Source organism: Prenolepis imparis, unplaced genomic scaffold (assembly GCF_030444845.1).
Source record: "Prenolepis imparis isolate NDT839.2.m4 unplaced genomic scaffold, iyPreImpa1.0 SCAF_7, whole genome shotgun sequence".
Taxonomy (NCBI): domain Eukaryota; kingdom Metazoa; phylum Arthropoda; class Insecta; order Hymenoptera; family Formicidae; genus Prenolepis; species Prenolepis imparis.
In genome coordinates this window covers 3,313,278-3,334,702 of record NW_028141165.1, presented here as the reverse complement: position 1 = coordinate 3,334,702, position 21,425 = coordinate 3,313,278, and the positions used below count along the sequence as shown (strand labels likewise).

Below are 21,425 nucleotides of genomic sequence, written 5' to 3'. Positions count from 1 at the left end.
ATTGATGCATATTTAAAGTCCCGCGAAGTCTTTTTCTCGTTTTACCATACGGTCCAAAATTTCGCACTTCAGTGTCGAAACAATCGAAAACTTAAGCGTGTGAATTGAGCAAGTTTGCTCTTCTCTTGTCAGTAAGAGAGATTTTACGAGAATATTAAGAAACAGATACACAGTATAAAGTAGTCACGGATTTGCATAAATGTTTCACATGTTGAAATTATTGTGCAAGAGATTTTTTTTTAAACCCAAAACTTGTGAGTACCACTTAAAACGGAAAATCGTGACATAATAATTATTGAATTTTTCGTGCACTTGTAAGACATAAAAATTACAACTTTGTAATGAATTCTTTTTTCGCAAATTACAGAACACTCTATAATTTTGAAACTTACGTAATGCTTAATTAATATACGTACTTACTGATGAAATAATAATTAACCATTAGCTACATTGCTCTCATTTTTGCGTGCACATAAGTATCACGTTGATACAATCTCATGCGAGATTGTTAAATAAGGGTCATAATAATCTTCTTGTCTTTGTCGGAGACGATCAATATTACAGTATTACAGTACGATTCTTATCTTGTACAAGCTTTGCATTTTTGTTATCTTTCTTTTCTTTGATTTCAAACAAAAGAAAATAAAGCAAAAAATTAAGAAGATCTCCACTTATAGCTCTCTCCTACAAAGATTTTATTTATAATTCTTACATTTTATTAATAAAGTAATTCTTAGAGAAATATTATATTAAAAAATATTATTTAAGCATAATTCTAAAAAAACGAATTGCATATATTGAAAGAATATAGTATCTTATGTTTCATATTTTGAGAAATAATTTAAAAAATAAGCACATACTTAGTCTCTTTCTACTATGTCTTTTCCTAACTTTTTTATTTGTTAATCAACATCCCATGAGTCTTTATAACGCAAAGTATATTAATTACAAAAAAGAAAGTGGTTCCGGCCGGGATCGAACTGGCGACCTTCTGCGTGTAAAGCAGACGTGATAACCGCTACACCACGGAACCTTGATGACTTAAATTCATCATTATGCTTCTGACCAGCTCACGTTTTGTATATATAGGTTCTTTTTAAATAATCGCGTTATTTAATATAAAGAAAAATGAAAAAATGATCATGTATAAGTTTGTAATCATAATTATATATATGAGTTATAAAATCATTTTGGACATGTGTATTACATTTACATATTATTTTTACTCGGTTGATAAATTACAAGACTTTGTTTCATGTTATACAGATGGCAACTGTGATCCATATACGTATATATTAAAGACAAATTGCAAATTTATTTTACAAATTTTCCATCTATGTGTGTTGAATTTTTTATATATTTTTTATTTTATGTATTTGAGTTTAGATATTTCGATGCTAACAATAAGTAAATAACATTTTAAATATATCTCTCATTTTACTTTATGTTTATTTTATATTTTACCTTAATGTTTTATTGCTTTATATAATATTTATTGCTTTATTTATTATTTGTGATATAGTATAGAAATATAAAATATTTAAATTTAAAATTTTTCATATCTATTTTTTTCGTCTGTGTAATAATTTAATTCAACGTTGATATTTTGTAAATTTAATTTAATTTAATATATTACTAAAAGAAAAAGAATTAGAATTTATAATCTTAGATATATTACAAATAATATATAAATTCTTTTTTATCTATTTTTATTAACATGACAGTTTATTTTATTTTAGTTAATGCAAATCTTTAAATTTTATAAGATCTTCTAAAGAATTGCGAGGTTCTTATATTCTTTACTCTATGTGATTAATGTTTTCTCCTTTTATTTTGTTGATATTTTTTTTAAATTTATTTATATGAAATTGCAAATACACAAAATTCTGCTTTTTCTCCTAGTTATATATGTATACTTATAGTATAGTGATTTTATGAAGGCTGAAATATTAATTTTTAATTGTTAGGAAAATAATTATGAATAAAACAATTTTGAGAACTCTGACCAAATTCGATTATTTCAACGACTTGAAACTGTTGAATTATTATCGAAGAATAATTGTCAATGTTTTCTTGAATTGTTCGCACGACTGTATTATTTTGGTTGGCCGCTGGTTGACCGTTTTGATCGGCACGAGAAATTGCCATAAATCGATGTTCACGGTAGGCTCATTAAATCATCCCCTGGCGCGGAACAATGTACGACGTATTGCTTTTGTTATAATTGCGAATGCATTCTATTGCTCTGTGTACGCTCGATTTACAACTGTTCAAACTGGCAATGTTAAAATTGCTTATTGACAAAATTAATTCGTCAAAACATTTGCGTATTCACGAGACACGAGAAACGATAATTTTATTCAACGAATCACACACATTTGCACGCATGAAAGAGTACATTTAAAAATTTATTTTAATTATCAAAAAACAATATATTTTTAGAATATAATGTTATTTTTTATTAAAATATTACTATTACAAAATATATACAATAATAACATTTTTATAATTGTATATGCGTTATAATATTAACGTTTGATACTTTATAACATTGTTATGGGAAACTATGTTTCAATTTGTAATGTTTGTAGAATATTGTAGAATACATTATCTTTCATATTTGATAAAAAATAATGTACTAAAAATGCTATAAAATATCAAGACTTATAATTTTTTTATAGAATGAATTGTTATTAGGGGGATTTGTGCTATGGTTTTATGTCTCCACGACGGGCATAATTATATCCGGATTACGCCGATTATAATCCAATTATTTATTAAAAAAAATAAATGCCGAATACATATAAATCTATTTATTAATGATAATTTATTTAAATTTATTTAAATAATTGCCGTTTTTATCTAAAATAAAATATAAAAATTGATAAATTAATAATTTATGATTCCTCTCTTCCTAATAAAATTAAATTAATAGTGTAATTATGAACAGTAAATCAGTGATTGGTATTAATAATTTCGACTTTATCGATAAAATACGAAAATGTATTGGAGTTATTTTACACATATGACACATTGTAGGTATACTCATACAAATATAACGTAATTATTATATATAAAGGTCATATTTATTGTATTTTATAATTAAGGATTTTAAAGTTTGATAAGCATTTATAATGCTCGAAAAGTTGCAATTATATCAAGAGTCCTCGGTAGTATAGTGGTTAGTATCCCCGCCTGTCACGCGGGAGACCGGGGTTCGATTCCCCGCCGGGGAGGTTTCTTTTTTCTTTTTTTTTTTAAATTCCGTGTCATAATTATGTACTAAATATTTGATTTTTATCTATACATACTCTAATAAAATTCTTAAAACTTAAATATTTTATTAATTGAAGTTACCTTTGCTCAATTAAGTTGTTACCTTTTATAAAACTCGTAATTAAAAATATAAATTAATTATATAAATATAAATTAATTCTAAATCTAGAAAAAGATTTGTTTTTAAAAATGGTGAAATTTGGAGTAGATAATTTTCATGTATGAATACTTTTATTATGGAAAATAATTAATTTCCCAGAATATTTTGTCATTATTTTATTGAGAGTATAGCATTTAGGAAATTTTTTAAGTTAATATTTTACAAATGTGTCAGAATTTTTATAAATATAAAAATTTATATAATTTAAATACATAACATATTTACACACACACATGAGAGTTAATTTATTTTAGCAGAAGATTATTACTTTGCTATTTATGTACTTATAGAAAATATAAAACAATATAATAGACAGATTAAGCAAATATGTCAGATATTGAATAAATATGCCAAATATTAAATAAATATACAACAGACTTAAGTAAATATGTCAAATACTAAATAAATATGCCAAATTAAAATATTTATAGCTATAGATAGGAAAATGACACATAAATAACAAAAATTATTTTTCTTATACTAAAAATAAAATAGCTATTGTAGGAAAATATATAGATGTATATAAATAGCACATGGAAGAGAAAGCATACATTTATACAAATTACATTTGCATTGGGAATACATGTATACAATCATAATCACGCAAAAGATCGATTTTTTGATAAGTAAAATATCGATATATATAACACATATACTATAATGATATAATATATAATGAAATATAATATATAATATATAATGATATTAAATATATGTGTGTCTAATATGTGACAAATGTCAACAACACACCAATTATATCCACAACCATTCTATATTGTGGTATTTGTTGTATAATATCAATTATAATTATAAACTAATAATTATAACGACATAACTTTTAATGGAAAGCAATTATTTTGATATATGCATATTTAAAAAGTAAAAATCTATATCATGCCCCCCTCTCTTTCTGTCTATTCTAGAAATATATCTTTCTAGTTTTCTCAGGAACAGATTTATTGTATATAAAAGCAGAAGCACGGTATAATTCCAAATAAATGTATCGAGTTATCAACAAAGTCTGAGATTTAGATTTGCTATTGTACTGCTGAAAGATAAGCGCGAGCGTGAAGAACGCGCGGAAACTTAATGTTCGATATTATATTATAAATAAAATTTGTATTAATAATTAATTTTTGGAGAATGTATTGATCTCTTGATTCTTCATCGATATACGATCAAATGTAAATTTTTTTATCGGGATTTTTTATCGGAACTTTTAAACTCGACGAGACAGCGGATTTTGCGGTTAAATTGATACAATATAAATTGAATTTAATGCACCTCGTTTTATTTAGAATCGGTGTCTCTTTTTATGGCTGCAGCGAGACAGCAAGCAAGGATGATACCAGCAATCTAAAAAAGATAATGTATTTTTATATCAGGATTTAGAATATATTGCTAATTTATGAAATATATTTTCTATTTTAATTATATTAAATATCAGCATATAATTCTTTAATTGAATAATCCTTTTTAGAACAGAAGTAATATACATATATGTATATTATTTCTGCGTCAGCAGATCCAGACATTTATTTATTTTTCCTCATTTAAAGTTCTTGCTTAAAACTTGTTTAGCTTGATTTCAATAAGAGCAAGAAGCAAATTCTGATACAGTATCGACTTGACATATTTAATTAAAATATCTTGTAAAATAAATGAAACAAAAAATTTACTCGCCTCCACGAAAGCTATCCCGATACCCACGCCGATCAAAACCGTAGCGCCCTTATGGACTCGCATTGCCAACTTGTCGAAACAACCCTCCTGATACGCCGATGTAGTACCAATCTGACAAATCACCTGCATATCTTGCTTGCAACAAGAGGACGGAAAATTTGACGTGAATCCATTAGCCGGGCTCCAATCATTGGGACCATCCACGCCGCAACATTGCAACTATCGTACAAACAGAAAAGATTAATGAATTAATGGGATTTAATTAATTAAACAATTATTTAGAAATTTAATTTTAATTTACAATAATTAAATATTTAAGCAACAATTAAATTAACAATTTAATTTAATTGGCAATTAATTATTTCTTTTTGAATATACGTTGTGTTATTTTGGTTTCTCGAAGAGTAAGGAAAAGATATTAAGATACAAAGAATACGTTTGCCTAAAAAGTAGTTTAAGAAGAAAGTAGTTTAAAGTATAAAAAAAATTGTTAAAATATGGTAGAGCCACAAAGTTAGAGCTCAGGTTAGAGTAGTGAATGCATTCGCAATAATGAAATGATTTTAATTGCTCGGTTATTCTTGCACGCAATGCTCATTTTATGTAACCTATCATCATTATGGGAGTTGTCGGTTTTACATTGTTTTTTTCATGAAACAGAAACTATATCGATTTTATCATATCACGTTATTGACAAACCCATTAGCGTACTACGTTCCAGATTCAGTATACTGACCTTTTTCTGTACGTTATCCCAGGCCAGCCTGTCAGCTTCTGTATAATTCTTGATTGATTCCTTCAAGGTGTCTTTCATCACCATGCTGAAATCGTTTTTAAACACCGCCGCCGCTATGCCCACCGCGAGCTCGATCACGAATATTATTAACAGCGCGGCCGCAAACTATAAATTATGTTTGACATCAATTTCATTTATCTGATTCTTTTACCACGTTAAAATTATTATTCAAAATTATTTATTTTGCTTTCTCTCACAAACAGAAATCTATACAATAAAGATTATACAAGCTATACAGATAAAGATAGATCAAATATATATATTTCGATCTTAGAAATCGAATAGAAAAAATAGTTGAAAAATTTATGATTCAAATTAATTAAATTTTCTTGAATATGGTCAATATTTTTATGACAAATAATTTATATTTTTAAATTATTTTAATAATTATTTAATGCAAATATAAAATTGTATCGCTTTGAGCTCTTTTATTTTATGCGGTACATTTTTTAACTTACGGCGATCAACATGTTGTAGTGCTCCTTGATCGCTCCGTAACATCCTAGAAAAGCTATAACGAAAACGATAGCTCCCGCAATTATGAGTATTATAGGCGGTGCCAATATTCTGCCTTCTACAAAATGAGTGAATTCACCAACATCCGCTATTACACACGCACCAGCCGCGATGATACCTATACCGGATATCTGGAAAAAATGGTTTCAACAATTGCACGCATTTTTCTTTATCTCCAAAAGTCTCTGCTTCACACCTTCTTAATTTTTTATAAAAATTTTTTAAATGAAAAATGTGCATACATATTTTTATACTGCATATAAAAGTATCTTTTACTATAAACTTTCTAAAAATGATCTCTGTTAATATTTAATAAAAGAATGAACGAAATTACATTCTCAATATTATATACTCAATATATTTGAAGTATAATCCTCGAAAACACTACTATGAAAAGGACTTAAAAAATGTATTACAAATCATTGAATTCTTTTACGTGTAAGATAGATATTTAAAAGTGGTCTTGTGCATTCCCAGAAAAATCAATAAAAATTGAATAAATCCTCGGAAGCTCGCAGGAAAATTATCACAAAGAAATAAAAGAAGATGCTTGTTATTTTGAAAGGTAATTTTGAAAGGACATTTGCTATTTAAATTATTCTCAAGAAGATTGCTCTTGTCACGCTCTACTCACCGCAAAGATTAGATTAAAGATGAAGAGAATGTACTTGATAACATTCATCCCGCAGGACTCCATGATGACCATTTGTCTCACAAATTGATCTTATTATATCGACTTTATTACTCTAATTTGAAATCGACCTCACGGCACTTCGCGGGGTTCAAAAAGCCAGACGCATAATCGACCGACTTGTGTTTCGCGCGACGGCCGTACAGTCAGTGGGAACAATCTAGGTGGTGCCCCTTAGTCCGAGTCTAAGCGACGAAGGGCTTCGATCGAAATCCTCGGCTTCGAGGCCCCCGGTACGACAGACAGGCAGACACGGCCTCATTGGTTGTTCATGGTGATGCACGGGGTCCTGCCGCGGCTGTCGCATTACCAGCCTATCATTGGTCGGCGATCCCGGGCAGAGGGTTTGATGATGTGGTCGCCGATGGTAACCATGGTCACCTTGCTCACCGCTAACCCGGGCCTACCTGGCTCTTTCTAGGGAAAAGAAATAAAAAAAGAAAAGAGGACACGCTCTCGGTATTTGCGTACGTAAAGGCACGCTTCGCCGAGTGAAACCACCCTCGGCTTCGGGTTCGGTGTCCTCTTCGACTCGCGCCTGGCCCGGCTATCGATCTGAAAGCCGTCGACAACGCGCGAAATCACGAAGATTCTTTCTTCAATTACATTTCGCATGTCGGTGAGACGTTAACTATTGATCTCCGTCTTCGTTAATCCTTATTCGTATATTTAAAATGTTTAAATATATGATGCTTTTTAGATAAGTTTCCTTTTACTGACATGATAAACGGATTCGCCTGTTGAGATATTTAAGAGATTAATAACGATTACCACAGTATATCCACAGAAAAAGCGATAAAAATATTGATCAATTCGCATGCGAGAAAATAGCTTATTTAATCAATATCTCGCGAGGTTGATTACTCGAAGGCACTACATTAAAACAGAGATAATAATGCTTAAAAATAGATTTACTAGTATTTTTTATTTATTCTCATAATTTATTATATACATTATACAGAAGAATTTATTAATTTATGAATTTTATATTTTTTCACATTTATTTAACTCTGTTTTAATAATTGTTTTATTCAATGATATACTTTTTTGGCAATATCTTTTTTAACATGTACGAGGGACACGCGATATAGCGATGCTATTTTACCAATTTGTAAAATGATAGAACGCTGTTTCAGCGTACGCTTTAATTAATTCTAAACGCATTACTTCGCACTGTATTGCGGCGAAGCGACAGCCCGATGCATGTGGATGCGAACGCAAACTACAATTTTATCGGAGATCAGACAGACTGAACACATCGCGTTGAACGATCATCCCTCTCGGCGGTTCAATAATGCCACATTATTTACATGTCTGCTCGTACACATAAAGTGGGTCACAATCGACTTGCGAGCACGTTTTCGTTTTCGTGATTCGATGTCCGCGATAGGCGTCTATATAATACGCAATAGTTTTCTTTCAAGCAACTTCTAGAAAAGTTTTTGCGGCTCGTTTCGCATGCATATAGGATTCGCAGGTAAATCTGCCGTTTCGCGTGCCGCGCCATGGGCACGTATATAGGTTAATGGGAGGGTGATAAATATAGTTGCCGTGCTCATTCTTCAGGTAGCTGCACCCACACGTAATAGTACATGCATAACGATAACACGCCATGACTTAAAGTTCATCGTGACAAACATCTCTTTTTCTAGTTTGCTCTTTATGAAATCCATACATATTTGTAATATTAATAAGGCTATTAGCTATGTATAATATAGTGTGTAGCTACTATGTATATACTAATTCACTAATAAATGATTTTATAATTACGCTCGTGCATATGTGTTAGGCAGAAACGTTGATAATAGAGGACAAGATGACGTTTACATCAATCAAGAATTTTATTTTAGCAAATTGCTTTCTTATTATAAATAATATTAACAATAATATTAACAATAAAGAGACTGAGCTGAAAGAGACGTACACAGAACAAAGTTTGCAATTTGATCAATAAATATGTTTGCATTTAAAATTTAAAATATCGAGGAACGATAATGTACTTTGCATTTCTAAGATTTGCCCAAAAGTACACATCACGAATACAAATAGAATATAATAATATCGTGCTGTATTTAAGTATACGAATAACGCCGCCAGTGAAATTGACTATTCTATAAGTGACACTTATATATTGTTTACTATGTATTGCATATCTTTCAATTAATTATAGAAGTAGATACAATATTGCAAATTAAAACACAATAATATATTTACGCATATTATTTCAAGCAAAAATCATTTCTAGCTCAGATTTAAGGCGCACGCACGCGCGAATTAAGTGTTTCTTCGTAATGTTGAAATTGCGTAATATTGAATAATACAAATATAAAAAATGTCATTATTTTTTTTTCATTATTCTCATTATTTAAAAGACCAAGATATTAATTTTTCGATGCATTAACTTGAGCAAGTTGTTTGACATTCGCAGGTACATAATAAATGCAATTGCGTCTTCTTATTTTTCGTCGGTTTATCACAATAAGATTTATAGTGTAATCGGCTAGTATTTTTTTTAAGTCACGTTTACATCAAGACAACAATCGTTAATACCTCGTTACTCTGTAATATTCCGGTTGTCGTTAAAAATTTTCGTTATTCTTCACTGTTGATATATGTCGCCAAATAATCGATGGGATTGTAGAGTTCTCGTTGCTCCCTGCTTTAGTTTGCGCGCAAACGCAAATTTAGCTAATTTATTTATACTCGTACAAGATGATGCGAAATTACTTCGAGCCCCCGCGGGATCGTTAGAACTTGAAATGTTGATAAGCGACGACGAGGAAGAATATCATGAGGGTCGATACATTCGGCGTGGTAAACGAACCAGAATTCCAACTGTCTGTCGGCGACCTGGAAGCAGTAATATTGGGAAAGGATCGATAATTACATTCTTAACTGAATTGCGCATCTCATTACGCGCTTGTATAAACAGGATTTCCGCAAACCGACGATGAAATAACATCACGTCGCGAGCTGCGTTGTATCGCTTTTCGCGAGTCTACGTAGAAACGCATTAATGCATAGTGAGACGTAAGATTTCTATCTGCATTCAACTGCATTCTAATGCGTTCTATATTTTAACGCACTGTAAATCTGAATTGCAAATAAATTGTAGGCTGATTATATTAATTATAAGTAGCAAATATCGCAAACATTCTCGAATGCATTAAATGTATATGTGTATTTGATACTACTCGAATAACGAATACACATAATAACATAATATAACACATAACACATATAATACACATATATAAAAGGATAAAATGTGTAATAAATATTATTGATGTAAATAAGACACTGTGTTTCTCTAACGTAAGCGATGTACAAAGAAGCTTGTTAAACAATTTTTCAATTTATTATATTTCTTGAAAAATATACTCTCTTTTTATATAACGGTTCTGATCACATCGATAACACATTAACAACTTTTACAATTAATGCGATGTGATACAATTTTTTGACGTTATTTTTGAATAATTGTTGGAGAAATAATAGCGGGGATATATATTAATCTTTTAAACTTTATTTGTGTATATTATCTCACAGAGAATAAAACTCGTAAATTATCAAAGTATTATCATTATACTGCTTTATTAGCGTGAAAATACAGCCCGAGCAAAAAAAAGAACCAGATTAGCCGGCTTTTCTCTTAATTCGCGCATAATGCATAATGCGCGTATCATTTCGATCTAAACGTACGTGATCATGAAATAATTTATAGAGATAGTATTCTCACATTACAACATATATTTTTTTTATTGTTGTAATCTACACTTCTTTACTTTATCTTCAGCACTATCTCCACAGAAAAGCGATCAAACGAGAAAGACACAAATATGAAACAGATAGAGGGAGGGATATACACAAGGGAATAAACATACAGAGAGGCGAAACAATATACACTTATTAAAGTATCATCAAATTTACATATAAAAGACGGACAGACGTTGCAGAGTAACACAGTCAGGGGAGAGAATTACATTAGATTTCCATTGCGCATAACGTCGCTCCTATACTAATTTTACGTCTGTGATTCAATTTATTAAACAAACGACAAATCTTCTTACAAATCACATAGGACATATATAAGACGTGATATTTTATGGAAGAAGCGTCTTGAAAAAAAGCGAACAATGTTTCAACAATGTTAATTCAATCATATAGGGGTGTATTTCTATATTCAAATCTATCAGGATGATGAATTTCCTTTACTCTTGTCCCGTTGACCATTGATATTTCCTTCCGGAGTATTTTAGATCTTTCTGTAATGTGCAGAACACAATGAGGCGCGGCAATCCAATTTTGTTTTCGTGCAAAAAGCAAAAATGCGAGGAACATTTAAGTTATACAAATACTATTAATGTCATAATTTGATGATAATAAATTAAATATTATTCATTATATTATAACATTAATATTATACATAAAGTATAATAAACAATACTATAGACAATTAGAAAAGCATTTACTACATTAAACAGCGATATTTGATTGCTACCTGTAATTTTTTTTATCCATTTATTATATACTTACATAGCAAATTTGCAATGATATTTAGCGACAAATAATAGATCGACCATAAATAAACATAATAAAGTAATGAAAATAAAGAACTCAATTCTATTACTTCACTGAAAATGTGCAAATTATTACTTATGTGTAATTTGTAATTATTAATTATAAATGACACACAGATGCTTACAAAAAAAGATATAAATTTTATACTCTGAAAATGTAAATACGAAGAATTGTCTGAAAAAAATGGAGATTACAAGAGAACAGAATAAAGGGATGACTTACTGGACACCAATAACACCACAAGCCCAACGGCTCCCGGCATTTCCGGTTGTCGAAGAGAGGCTGCTATTGCCCTTGCCAAGATCGTCCTGGTCGGAATGAACGACTATGGATCGTCCCAGAATATCATTCGGTCCGCTCAGCGAAATTCTGTTGTCAGTGATATTTACTGTTGCTTCTCCATCAGAATTAGCTTGGATATTTCCCAGATCGCCGACATGTCTGACAATATCTTCCGGTGCACCGTGCGTCTTCTAACGAATTAATAATATGAGTGGATTTCAAAATATAGTCAATGAGATTATTAAAGCAGAGACGCGGAAACTTATTGGATCATTGGATTTTTACGATAAGATAGAAACAATCGTGACAAAAATTAAAATTTCATATCGGAATAGAAAATTGTTCACATGCTCAGACGCAGTAATTAAATTAATTATAACATAAAGAGAGATTAAAAGGCAGATTGATCGTTGCGAGAGCTCACGTTCTCAGGATTGAAGTGCGCTCCGGCGGATGTGCAACCATTGCTCAAATCTCCCTTCTCGTGTACGTGAAAACCATGAGGCCCCTCTGAAAGTCCATGGATTGTGCCGGTGATGACGACGGGCCCATTCGGGACGGACTGAACGATCTTCAAGTTACCCGTGACATTCTTCACTGCAGCGTCTTGCGGCTTTAGGGTAACGATCGCCACCAACTCCTAATCGAGCCGATTCGACGCGATCAGTATACGATTATCAACGGCAAACCCTAACGTGTTTTTCGAAAAACAGCAAAAAGCTTCATCCAAATCATGAGCGAAATTTCTCTCAATGGAAAGTTAATTGGATGTCAACTTCTCTCACAGATTCTTAATTTTCGACATTAAATCTTTTGAGGCTTAAGAAATCGAAAACACAAAAAAAGTGCTATCGAAGAGAAAAAGACAAAGTTTCGTATTTTCTTGTTCTTCTAAAAAATTAATTAACTACATTCTGACATTTGTATATTATTGTGAATGAAACTTTTGATGTTATTCAAAAATACTTCATATATTCTTCCATTTATCATATTACATTACATATATTTATCATATTACAAATACATTACTATTCACAGATATCGTTTGATGACTATTCCAATTTATGGAATGTCATGTATTACTATCAATGATCGTCACAATAATAATTTGTCATGCACTATATTATATTGAAAAATCGACTGATGATTTATTCATTATCGCGAAAACGGATTAGTGTGCGCAATATTTGGATTGTTATACGTACCTCGGCTGTAACGACAGTTACAGCTGCCAATAGTAATAATGCGACCACTCGACTCATCGTGTAAACTGTAAATAGAAAGATAGAAAAGTAACTACATGTGTAAAATTATATCAATAATAATTTTTTTCTTTCTTTTCCATCCAAAGTCATCGCTATGTGTGCAATAATCACGATTATAAAGTCGCTGCAATAATAATTATTATTTATCGCTTTAAATTATTTCTTCTTCGATTTTGTCACAACGTATAAAAGTATACGCTGTGAAAGATACTTTTGCAATATTTTATTGCAATTTTTTCATGAAATATATAATTGTTATAAATGTAATTCTGATGACAAATACAATATATTGCGTCATATAATTTTAGGTTTGTGAGAGAAGATGCGTAAAGCTCGAACAATCTTTCGATTGAAAATTACAATCAGATAGTCACAAAAGCAGTTTCTAAATTAAATCTACTCCGGAAGAGATCTCACCGCATTTGTCTATTAAAAAACGATTAGTAATTTCTAGATCTGGATCTGGATCCATTTGTGCGTGCCTCACGTGCACAAGAGTAATTTAATCGGTGCGCATCTAGATCAGACGAACCTATTAACGTACGGGTGGTAGATTTACACGGAAGAAACTAATCGATATATTCTTGCGACGCGGTTTTTCGTGCGATTCACAAACAGCTGTTTATATAATTCGTACAAAAGAAAATACGCGTAGATAAAATAATTCTGGGTCAGCGGGGAAGGTGAAATCACTTTACGTTATCGAATGATATTACAATCAGTCAATCATATATCGTGTCGTTTTTTTTCCCTTATTACGTCTGTTAGATGTATGAAATATACACACACTTATATACATATATATACAATCTCTTATTGTTGGTCGTTCCTGAGCTGTCAGATGACCTTTGAGATATGTAACAAGTAGCGGCGCACGTGAGATTTTTATTTATGATTAATTAGTAGGATTATGTAATTTCAATAAAACAATAACAATAATGATATCATACCGAGTTAAAAATAGAATCATTAATTAACATTTCGAATTCGTATTTTTTATTTTTAAGAGCCTCACGAAAAATTGATAAGATTATGTAACTTCATATATAATAAAGTGTATCAAGGGTAACGTAATATTATCGAATATTTGGAATAATTATATAGAATCGCATTGCAGAATTTTAGAATTAATTTTTATTTATAATTTTCTTACACACAATTGATCAATTATTTAAATTTATATCTGTAAGTTATATACATAAATTTATGTAAAACTATAACAATAAGATAATATTATGTAAAAGTTAGACTCATCAAATTCGATATTTCAGATTTTTATCTATGTATCTCTCCACATAATGAATATCTTTTATTCCTGTTATTATCTTATTAACATTTCAAAAAAACGCTGTTTCAAATCTATTAATATATATCATTTTCATAATTTTTTTGCATATTTATTACAAAGATTTAGCATTTTTTAACTTTCGATATAATTTTAGTTAGCGCATTATATAAAATTTCAGACATTCCAAATTGCGCGTTCTTTTCTCGTACCTTTATAAAATGCGAGCATATATTTATTGGAAAAATTCTTATCAGTCTTGATATAATTAGTGCCAATACAGATATTCCTGTTACCATCATCTCGATTGCATCTAAAGTACAGCCACTTTAGATTCTCTTCTCATCGTACTTGTCCTGCTTTCTTATTACCTCACTTCGTTACTACAAGTACATTTATTGAAGAGAGTCTTATCAATTTTTTGATATTATTAGCATACAACATTATAATATTTCTTCCTAAGCATTTTATATATATTATCAAATTATATATTATAGATATTTCAGTGTTTGTTATATCAATGATATATTTTACTTTTTAATTGCTTCTTCAAAACTACTATTATTGTCATATTATATAATTTATATTATTTATTGATATATATGTTATTGTTATTGTTCCAGTTTATACATGCGAACGGTGGTTGGGAAGTTTACGGCCAAAAAATAGCGGCAACGGACTTGCGAGTTTTTCAAGAGTATAACATTGTGGAATTTTTCGATGGATCAGATATCGCAAAAAAGGTAAGTGAAAGCACCAACTCGAACTCGGCAAACACCTCGCGAATGAAATAGCTTCCAGAAAATATCGATCCACGTCAAGGCATTTACTACAATACCTGCGCGACTTCATCGATCAGCTTTATTCATGCGTTTTAACGTATAAGCACGGCGCGAATTGATATCGCGTTTCGCGGATACCTAACAAGCACATAGCACAGCAACATATTTTCATTTCCACCTTGGGAACGACTTTACATATTACATGCTCGAACATACTCATTGGCTCTACATTACCTCTAGATTAATCAGGATTCATGAATTATGCATGAATATATTTCTCTATTAGTTATGATTTAAAATCAATTTACGAAGCATGTATTTATAGACAATGTTGAAATAGACTTGGAGATACTGTATTCAAATAAAAGTCCAAACGGTAAAGAAGTTACAGATAACATCATTTATACGATAATTCAATAAATTTATTTTTAAAAGAATTTTTTATAAGCAAAGCGCGATTTAATTCTTCTCCGTGATAATTTTTACGTTATTGAACGAATAATGTTTTGCAAGAAATATAATATAGATGTCGAATTGTATTCTTCCGTAATTAATTGCACGATTTGCGATAATTAAAATTATTACTGTGGAAAGCCCATGAAACTTCAATTTGAGATCAGTTATCTGCAACGTTAAACCCCGATAAACTGCGCAATTGGCCACGTAATTACTGAATTTAACATTAGCGTATCTATGCCATGTGTATAGGTATATCGACATTATGGATTAATGTGCCATGCTCGTGGAGTCTATTCCAGTCTAATGTACGAGTCGGCTTTGCAATGTAGTTTTCCATTGCATTTCCGACAATAACGTGTTATATATATATATATAGTATAGTTAGATTCTTTACAGCAAGATAAAATCGTAATTTTCAGAAAAATTTCCTATACACCGATACTGTGATTACTTATTCGTTATCTATACTTTATTTATATACACGTGTACACATAATAAAAAATATCGCGCGTTATCGGTTTTGGATATAATAACTACAGGTTGAGATTTTTTTGAAAAATTAAACATGTCTATGCTAATTTTCAACTTTATAAAGTTTTTGGATTTGTTAAAAAAAATCGAGCCATTGTACATAAAAAAAATTTACTTGACAACATATGCAGTTGTAAAAACTTTAAAGCTTTCGATAAGAGATAAACTTAAAAATAAGACAAGAAAAAATGAAGATAAAAACAATAATTTACCGCGGAAGAAAAAAAAGAAAAGTCTTTTACGTGACGATGCGCTCGTGATCAGATAAATCGCATTACGTAACGAAACGTCTGTCGCAGTGGACGCGAAATTTCGATACAATAGATCAACGACCGATTGACGAGAGAGGAGCATGCACACGAAAAGTGAAAGGAAACCTACCGGGCGCGGACACGATTTTACTGAACACTGAATGACCGATTGACTGACTGACTGACTGACTGACTGATTACAGTTGCTGGACCCATTCTACTTATATTCACGCTCGGGATCTTGATGTTGATCCCCCACCCGCGATTTACAGGCAAATCAGCTGCGAAGTATCTCGTAAACGATTATGCTCCACACCGCTCGGTGACCGGACGATCATCGAAGATGACGGAAGATTCCGGGCCTTTCGACTAACATGTTTGTTTCCTTTTGCACCATCATATATATTACTCGGATAATAAAGCATACTATAGTTATACCATAATAGCTTTTAAAAACATAATGATATGATTTTTGTCAGCTATATATATATATATATTTAAAAATACCTTAATTAAAAATAAGTTGTCTTTTCAAGGTTTTCTAATAGTTTTCTACTGTTATATAAGGTAAAAATAGTAACAACTATTATCATTACCTATGATTAGCACGTTGATTTCAATTTAATTATGCACAATGACTTACACAAAAAAATTTTATTATAATAAACTTCATAGAATGTAATATTTTTTTTGTTATGTAATATATTTTCTCAAAAAAAATTTGACATTAAGAAAAATTCTTTCTTAAATTTAGTATGCTAATTTATGGTAATATTGTGTAATATTATTACGCTAACAAATTGTTAAAACTGAAAAATAATGGATATAAAATAGTCGATAATATTTTGCATTTAGATTCGATATGAAGATCGAAATGTCATGAAAATTTTATCGCCTAAAATTTTAAAATATTTCTAAAATTGACCGTCGCAGTAGCTTCATATTTTATTATTAAAAAATATAAATAGAAATTTTATGTATGTACATTCATAAACGTGCGAAAAACATGATTGCTTTAATTAACGATCGCGCAAAATCGCACAACGTATAGAGAGAGAGATTTGAATGTATTTATTGACTTGAGGGTTAGAAGCTTATTTTTGATTGAAGCTGTCTATTACAAAGGACGCAGCAACACGCCACACGACATACGTGCCATTTAAATTAATAGGATAATAGTGAAGGATATTAGATATTCACGAACAACTGCTCAACGAATTCGTTGGAGTAATCACCTGCAATAAGTATGTCATCAACGAACGTACACGAGCTCATCGACGTCGTAAGCACGAAATTAGCGTTGTTAGCGACATATATTAACGCTCGCGAGAAAACCGCCAACTTTTAATTTTTTCGCGTGTCAGGTCGATCGATAGACTGGAGAACTCAACAATATATCGACACTTCACTCATAAGACGAAGAAAATATCTTTGCAAATTATCAATTGGCAGCAATACTATAAGAATGTTTCAGAATTTGGGGCTTCAATTTCAATGTCTATTTTTCTCAATTTTTATTAATAGAAAGATCGATTATTTTTTAAGATATGAGAATAATAGTAATTTTCTAAATATAAAAAAATACTAACAAATCCTTTTTTACATAGAAAACTGCGGATAAAAATGAAATATATAGAAATACATTTTTTATATTTTTTAGATTATTTTAGAAGATAAAACGAGAATATGTATGTGCTGCAACAATTGAAAAATAATCATTTTAAAGAAAAGCTTTTATGCGTATAATAAAGAAAATGGCGCAAAACTACAATTAATGTGATATAATCTTTTTCCTTTTTTTGCGCGGTAAGAAATGACGGATGTTGCCTCAAATGGCTTCAAACATATCGCATCTGATTAACAATGAATAATTAATAACAATGTGTGATTCATATAAGCATAGAAACTTTATGTCTTATCATAATCGTGCACATATCAGATATATTTATCATAGTCCGTTGAATTTATATTCCATTTCCGGATAATTTTGAAACAACAAAAATGTACACGCGCAGTCCGTTATCGCATAGATGAGGTGAAGTTGAAGTGAATTCAAAATCAACACGTAAGCGATAGCATAGACACAATCGCTAGTAAACGTTAGTTATCGCATAATTTCATCATGTTAAAAATGAACATGTGACTCACGAGGTTATTATCAGAAATAATTCGCCACCTCGTGCCTTTTCTTCCCTATGACGAAACCTATTATATAATATAACTCTCTGATATAATTCTCTTCAGCGTAATATCTTTCCCGTCGCGATTAATCGTACGATGTAGTGCTATCGTCATATAATCGAGTTGCTTCGGAAATTATTTTTATCTGTGTTATTATTTTTCAAGATTTTCCCGTCTCACGTTCTATGAATTTTTCAACATACAATAATATCTTATATCACGTGGAACTTATCTTATAAGTGAGATTTCTTGTCTTATAGAATTTTAGAAATACACGAATAAATATAATCACACAAATTCATATACATTTGACATATTTGCATGGAATTTACATCCTTCGTCATTATGAGAAAAATGACATTTATTTTGTCATAAGATATTTAATTTAAAGTAATTGTATATGTTCAAAGAAGGACACAACTTTGAATTTGATAAAATAATTGATATTGCAAAAAATGGAAAAGCGCAACAAAGACGTCTGAGAAAAATTTTAATTGTAATTTTTTAATATTGTAATATTTGATGTACACGATGAACAGTCATATCGTAGTATTTAAAAGCTATTTATCACAGTCTGAGTTTCATCACAATCGAATCTCAAATTATATTGCCGATAAAAGAATTCTTAAAGATAGATTGATCAAAGAAAGGATTGCCGTGATTCGGTGATCGTCACGGATTTTGCTGTCGTACATTGACGAAAGTCCGAGCGATCGTGATGTATTTTCGAGTGAATCGAACGAGATTGATGGACGTTTATGGCGCATCCTGGCGCGAAGTGGGGATAATTATACTTCGGATTGAAGTCTCCTTTGTGTGCTTGGATTCTCTTTATAAAGGAAACCGGATATTGCATTTGCAGAGCTCTGATTGGCAGCTCGACTACGCAGTAACGTTTCGCACAATTGGGACTTTGTAATTATTGTTTCCGACTAAATGCGTACATACATGGAATATTTAATTAACGTTTCCTGTAAAGTAAAAATCGAGAAATATCGCTCTATCGCCTAGATTCGAATATGAAACTGAACTGTAAAGGAACGAAAATATTACGATAATTCATACATGCACACACATTATAGGAACTGTCACGATTCTAAATTTTAACGAAATATATAATACTCGATTCATTCACGAAACAAACGTATAATTAACAGACATTAAAGAGCACATTCTAATATGGTTTTGTATTTACAGAATTTTTATAAAATTTTTATTTAAATAGGCTTGTCATTAAATGCAGTAATAATTATTTTCATTTTATATGTTCAGAGTATTAATTTCTCTCATTTTCAATATTAAATTAATAAATATTAAAACTGCGATTAATAAGTTAGTTATTACAATATAATATTGTTATGATAAAAATATATATCTCATATTATATATCTGAATTATATATCCGGTAACTTTTCACGTAGTGGGAAATATATACCTGTCAATTTATATATAGTGCTGTAAGAAAAGTTTGAAAAATCTGCTCCAATATTCGCGCTATTATGGGAGACTTATCCCCAGGACATTATGATTGATGTAATATAATGTCTGCGAAATTGATCGGAAATTGCGCACGCGCATATTCACACGCAATCGTTTAACAATTACAACCAGTTTGATCTCGGAAATAGCAGAGCGCGAGCGTAAGGATATGCACTCCTGTTGCGCGCGACGTGATACGACGCAAAATAAAAAGGCACGCGACTTCGTAAAATGACGTCAACGTCGACGTCGAATGTTAATGTAGCTGTCGCTCACATGTACGGTGCTAGACAAGCTGCAGATCAAAAAATAAGAAGAAAAGAGAGAAAGCGAATCATGACGCTCGACACGAAGATTATGATATGATTTTTTTTATTGCACGGGTGACGAGAAGAATTCTTTGCCGAAATATTGCGACACCTCATTTAATTTCACGAGGTTCCCCGAACCGGTATTTCAAACAGCTTTAATTTTCAGCGTGTGTGAAAATATGTATAAAACGTTTTTAGGAAAAAGATTGCGATGCAATTTTTTTTTTTTTATTTGTGGAATTAAAAATTTTTTTGTCGATATCTTAAGTTCCATAGATTTTATTTAAGTCGTCGGACACTTTCTTTAATTGTTAAAAACGCATATAAAAATTGCAAACAAGATATGTCATGACATGTCATGACACTGTATTTACATTGCAACTCGACAAAAAATTCTATTATAGCTGTGAGTCATCGTAAAACATTTCTAAAAAAAAAAGACCCGATAAACATGTTTCGAAAAATATTAAATTGAACGCAATATTTCATTAAAATGCACGAAATGTCTTTTATCATTTTGAACGATCATACGATTGTGTTTTATAATATAATACGCAATATCCAATGCCACTTAACAATGAGTGTTTCACATAATAAATAAGTCACCAAGATCGTCGTGCCTTTGCACATGCGCTTGATTCACTGACGCGGGACTTACCTCTTGTAAATCCAATATTCATAGATAATTGAATAAGAAATATACTGAGAAATGTCATAAGTTAGTAAACATGCAGTTCAAAAGTTACAAAGAAATTGTATGCGCTATATACATATATTTTGCGAGAGATAATGTTATTTAAATAAAATACATTAAGTTATCTGACAAAATTAATTAATCGACATTAAATAAAATAGCTTAAATAAAATAAATTTGAATAAATGGATAAATGGCTAAA

General features: G+C 30.6%; 2 protein-coding genes, 1 long non-coding RNA gene and 2 other non-coding genes across 7 annotated transcripts in view; 2 read left to right on the top strand and 3 right to left on the bottom strand.

Annotated features, from left to right (window-relative positions):
* LOC145938383 (uncharacterized) overlaps nt 1-21,425 on the top strand; it is a 238,741-nt gene that overhangs the window by 215,095 nt on the left and 2,221 nt on the right. Inside the window, exon 5 of one of the 2 annotated variants that reach the window (XR_014425709.1) lies at nt 15,159-15,278. This is a non-coding gene — a long non-coding RNA (uncharacterized LOC145938383). Of the gene's footprint in view, nt 1-15,158; nt 15,401-21,425 lie in introns of those variants that run through there. The other variant, XR_014425708.1, reaches the window with a different exon arrangement.
* Trnav-uac (transfer RNA valine (anticodon UAC)) lies at nt 961-1,033 on the bottom strand. The gene has a single exon. It is a non-coding gene; the product is annotated as a tRNA-Val (tRNA).
* On the top strand, nt 3,165-3,236 carry Trnad-guc (transfer RNA aspartic acid (anticodon GUC)). Its single transcript has one exon. It is a non-coding gene; the product is annotated as a tRNA-Asp (tRNA).
* LOC145938375 (CD63 antigen-like) lies at nt 3,859-7,389 on the bottom strand. Its single transcript, XM_083041921.1, has 5 exons — nt 7,066-7,389; nt 6,374-6,562; nt 5,856-6,020; nt 5,120-5,338; nt 3,859-4,792 (listed from the first exon to the last, which is right to left on the bottom strand). Exons 1-5 carry the CDS (start codon nt 7,135-7,137, stop codon nt 4,727-4,729), a joined length of 711 nt encoding a protein of 236 aa, XP_082898047.1. The 5' UTR covers nt 7,138-7,389; the 3' UTR covers nt 3,859-4,726.
* On the bottom strand, nt 9,559-16,825 carry LOC145938379 (superoxide dismutase [Cu-Zn] 5). Of its 2 annotated transcripts, none has more exons than XM_083041924.1 (5): nt 16,689-16,825; nt 13,191-13,255; nt 12,410-12,625; nt 11,926-12,176; nt 9,559-9,972 (listed from the first exon to the last, which is right to left on the bottom strand). In XM_083041924.1, the coding sequence occupies exons 2-5, from the start codon at nt 13,245-13,247 to the stop codon at nt 9,870-9,872; spliced, it is 627 nt and encodes a 208-aa protein (XP_082898050.1). In that variant the 5' UTR covers nt 13,248-13,255; nt 16,689-16,825; the 3' UTR covers nt 9,559-9,869. The 2 variants fall into 2 exon arrangements, with proteins under 2 accessions (XP_082898050.1, XP_082898052.1); XM_083041926.1 differs by lacking the exon at nt 9,559-9,972 and adding an exon at nt 11,008-11,387 and having other exon boundaries at nt 16,689-16,824.

What these genes read in the sequence shown, in the direction of transcription:
- LOC145938375 (XM_083041921.1), bottom strand. Translation starts at nt 7,137, where the DNA reads ATGGTCATCATGGAGTCCTGCGGGATGAATGTTATCAAGTACATTCTC. An exon ending in ACTACAACATGTTGATCGCC is followed by an intron (nt 6,021 to 6,373) that starts GTAAGTTAAAAA and finishes CATAATTTATAG; the next exon opens with TTTGCGGCCGCGCTGTTAAT. An exon ending in TCGGGATAGCTTTCGTGGAG is followed by an intron (nt 4,793 to 5,119) that starts GCGAGTAAATTT and finishes TATCTTTTTTAG; the next exon opens with ATTGCTGGTATCATCCTTGC.
- LOC145938379 (XM_083041924.1), bottom strand. Translation starts at nt 13,247, where the DNA reads ATGAGTCGAGTGGTCGCATTATTACTATTGGCAGCTGTAACTGTCGTT. An exon ending in CGCACTTCAATCCTGAGAAC is followed by an intron (nt 12,177 to 12,409) that starts GTGAGCTCTCGC and finishes TTAATTCGTTAG; the next exon opens with AAGACGCACGGTGCACCGGA. An exon ending in TGTGGTGTTATTGGTGTCCA is followed by an intron (nt 9,973 to 11,925) that starts GTAAGTCATCCC and finishes TACTGCTTCCAG; the next exon opens with GTCGCCGACAGACAGTTGGA.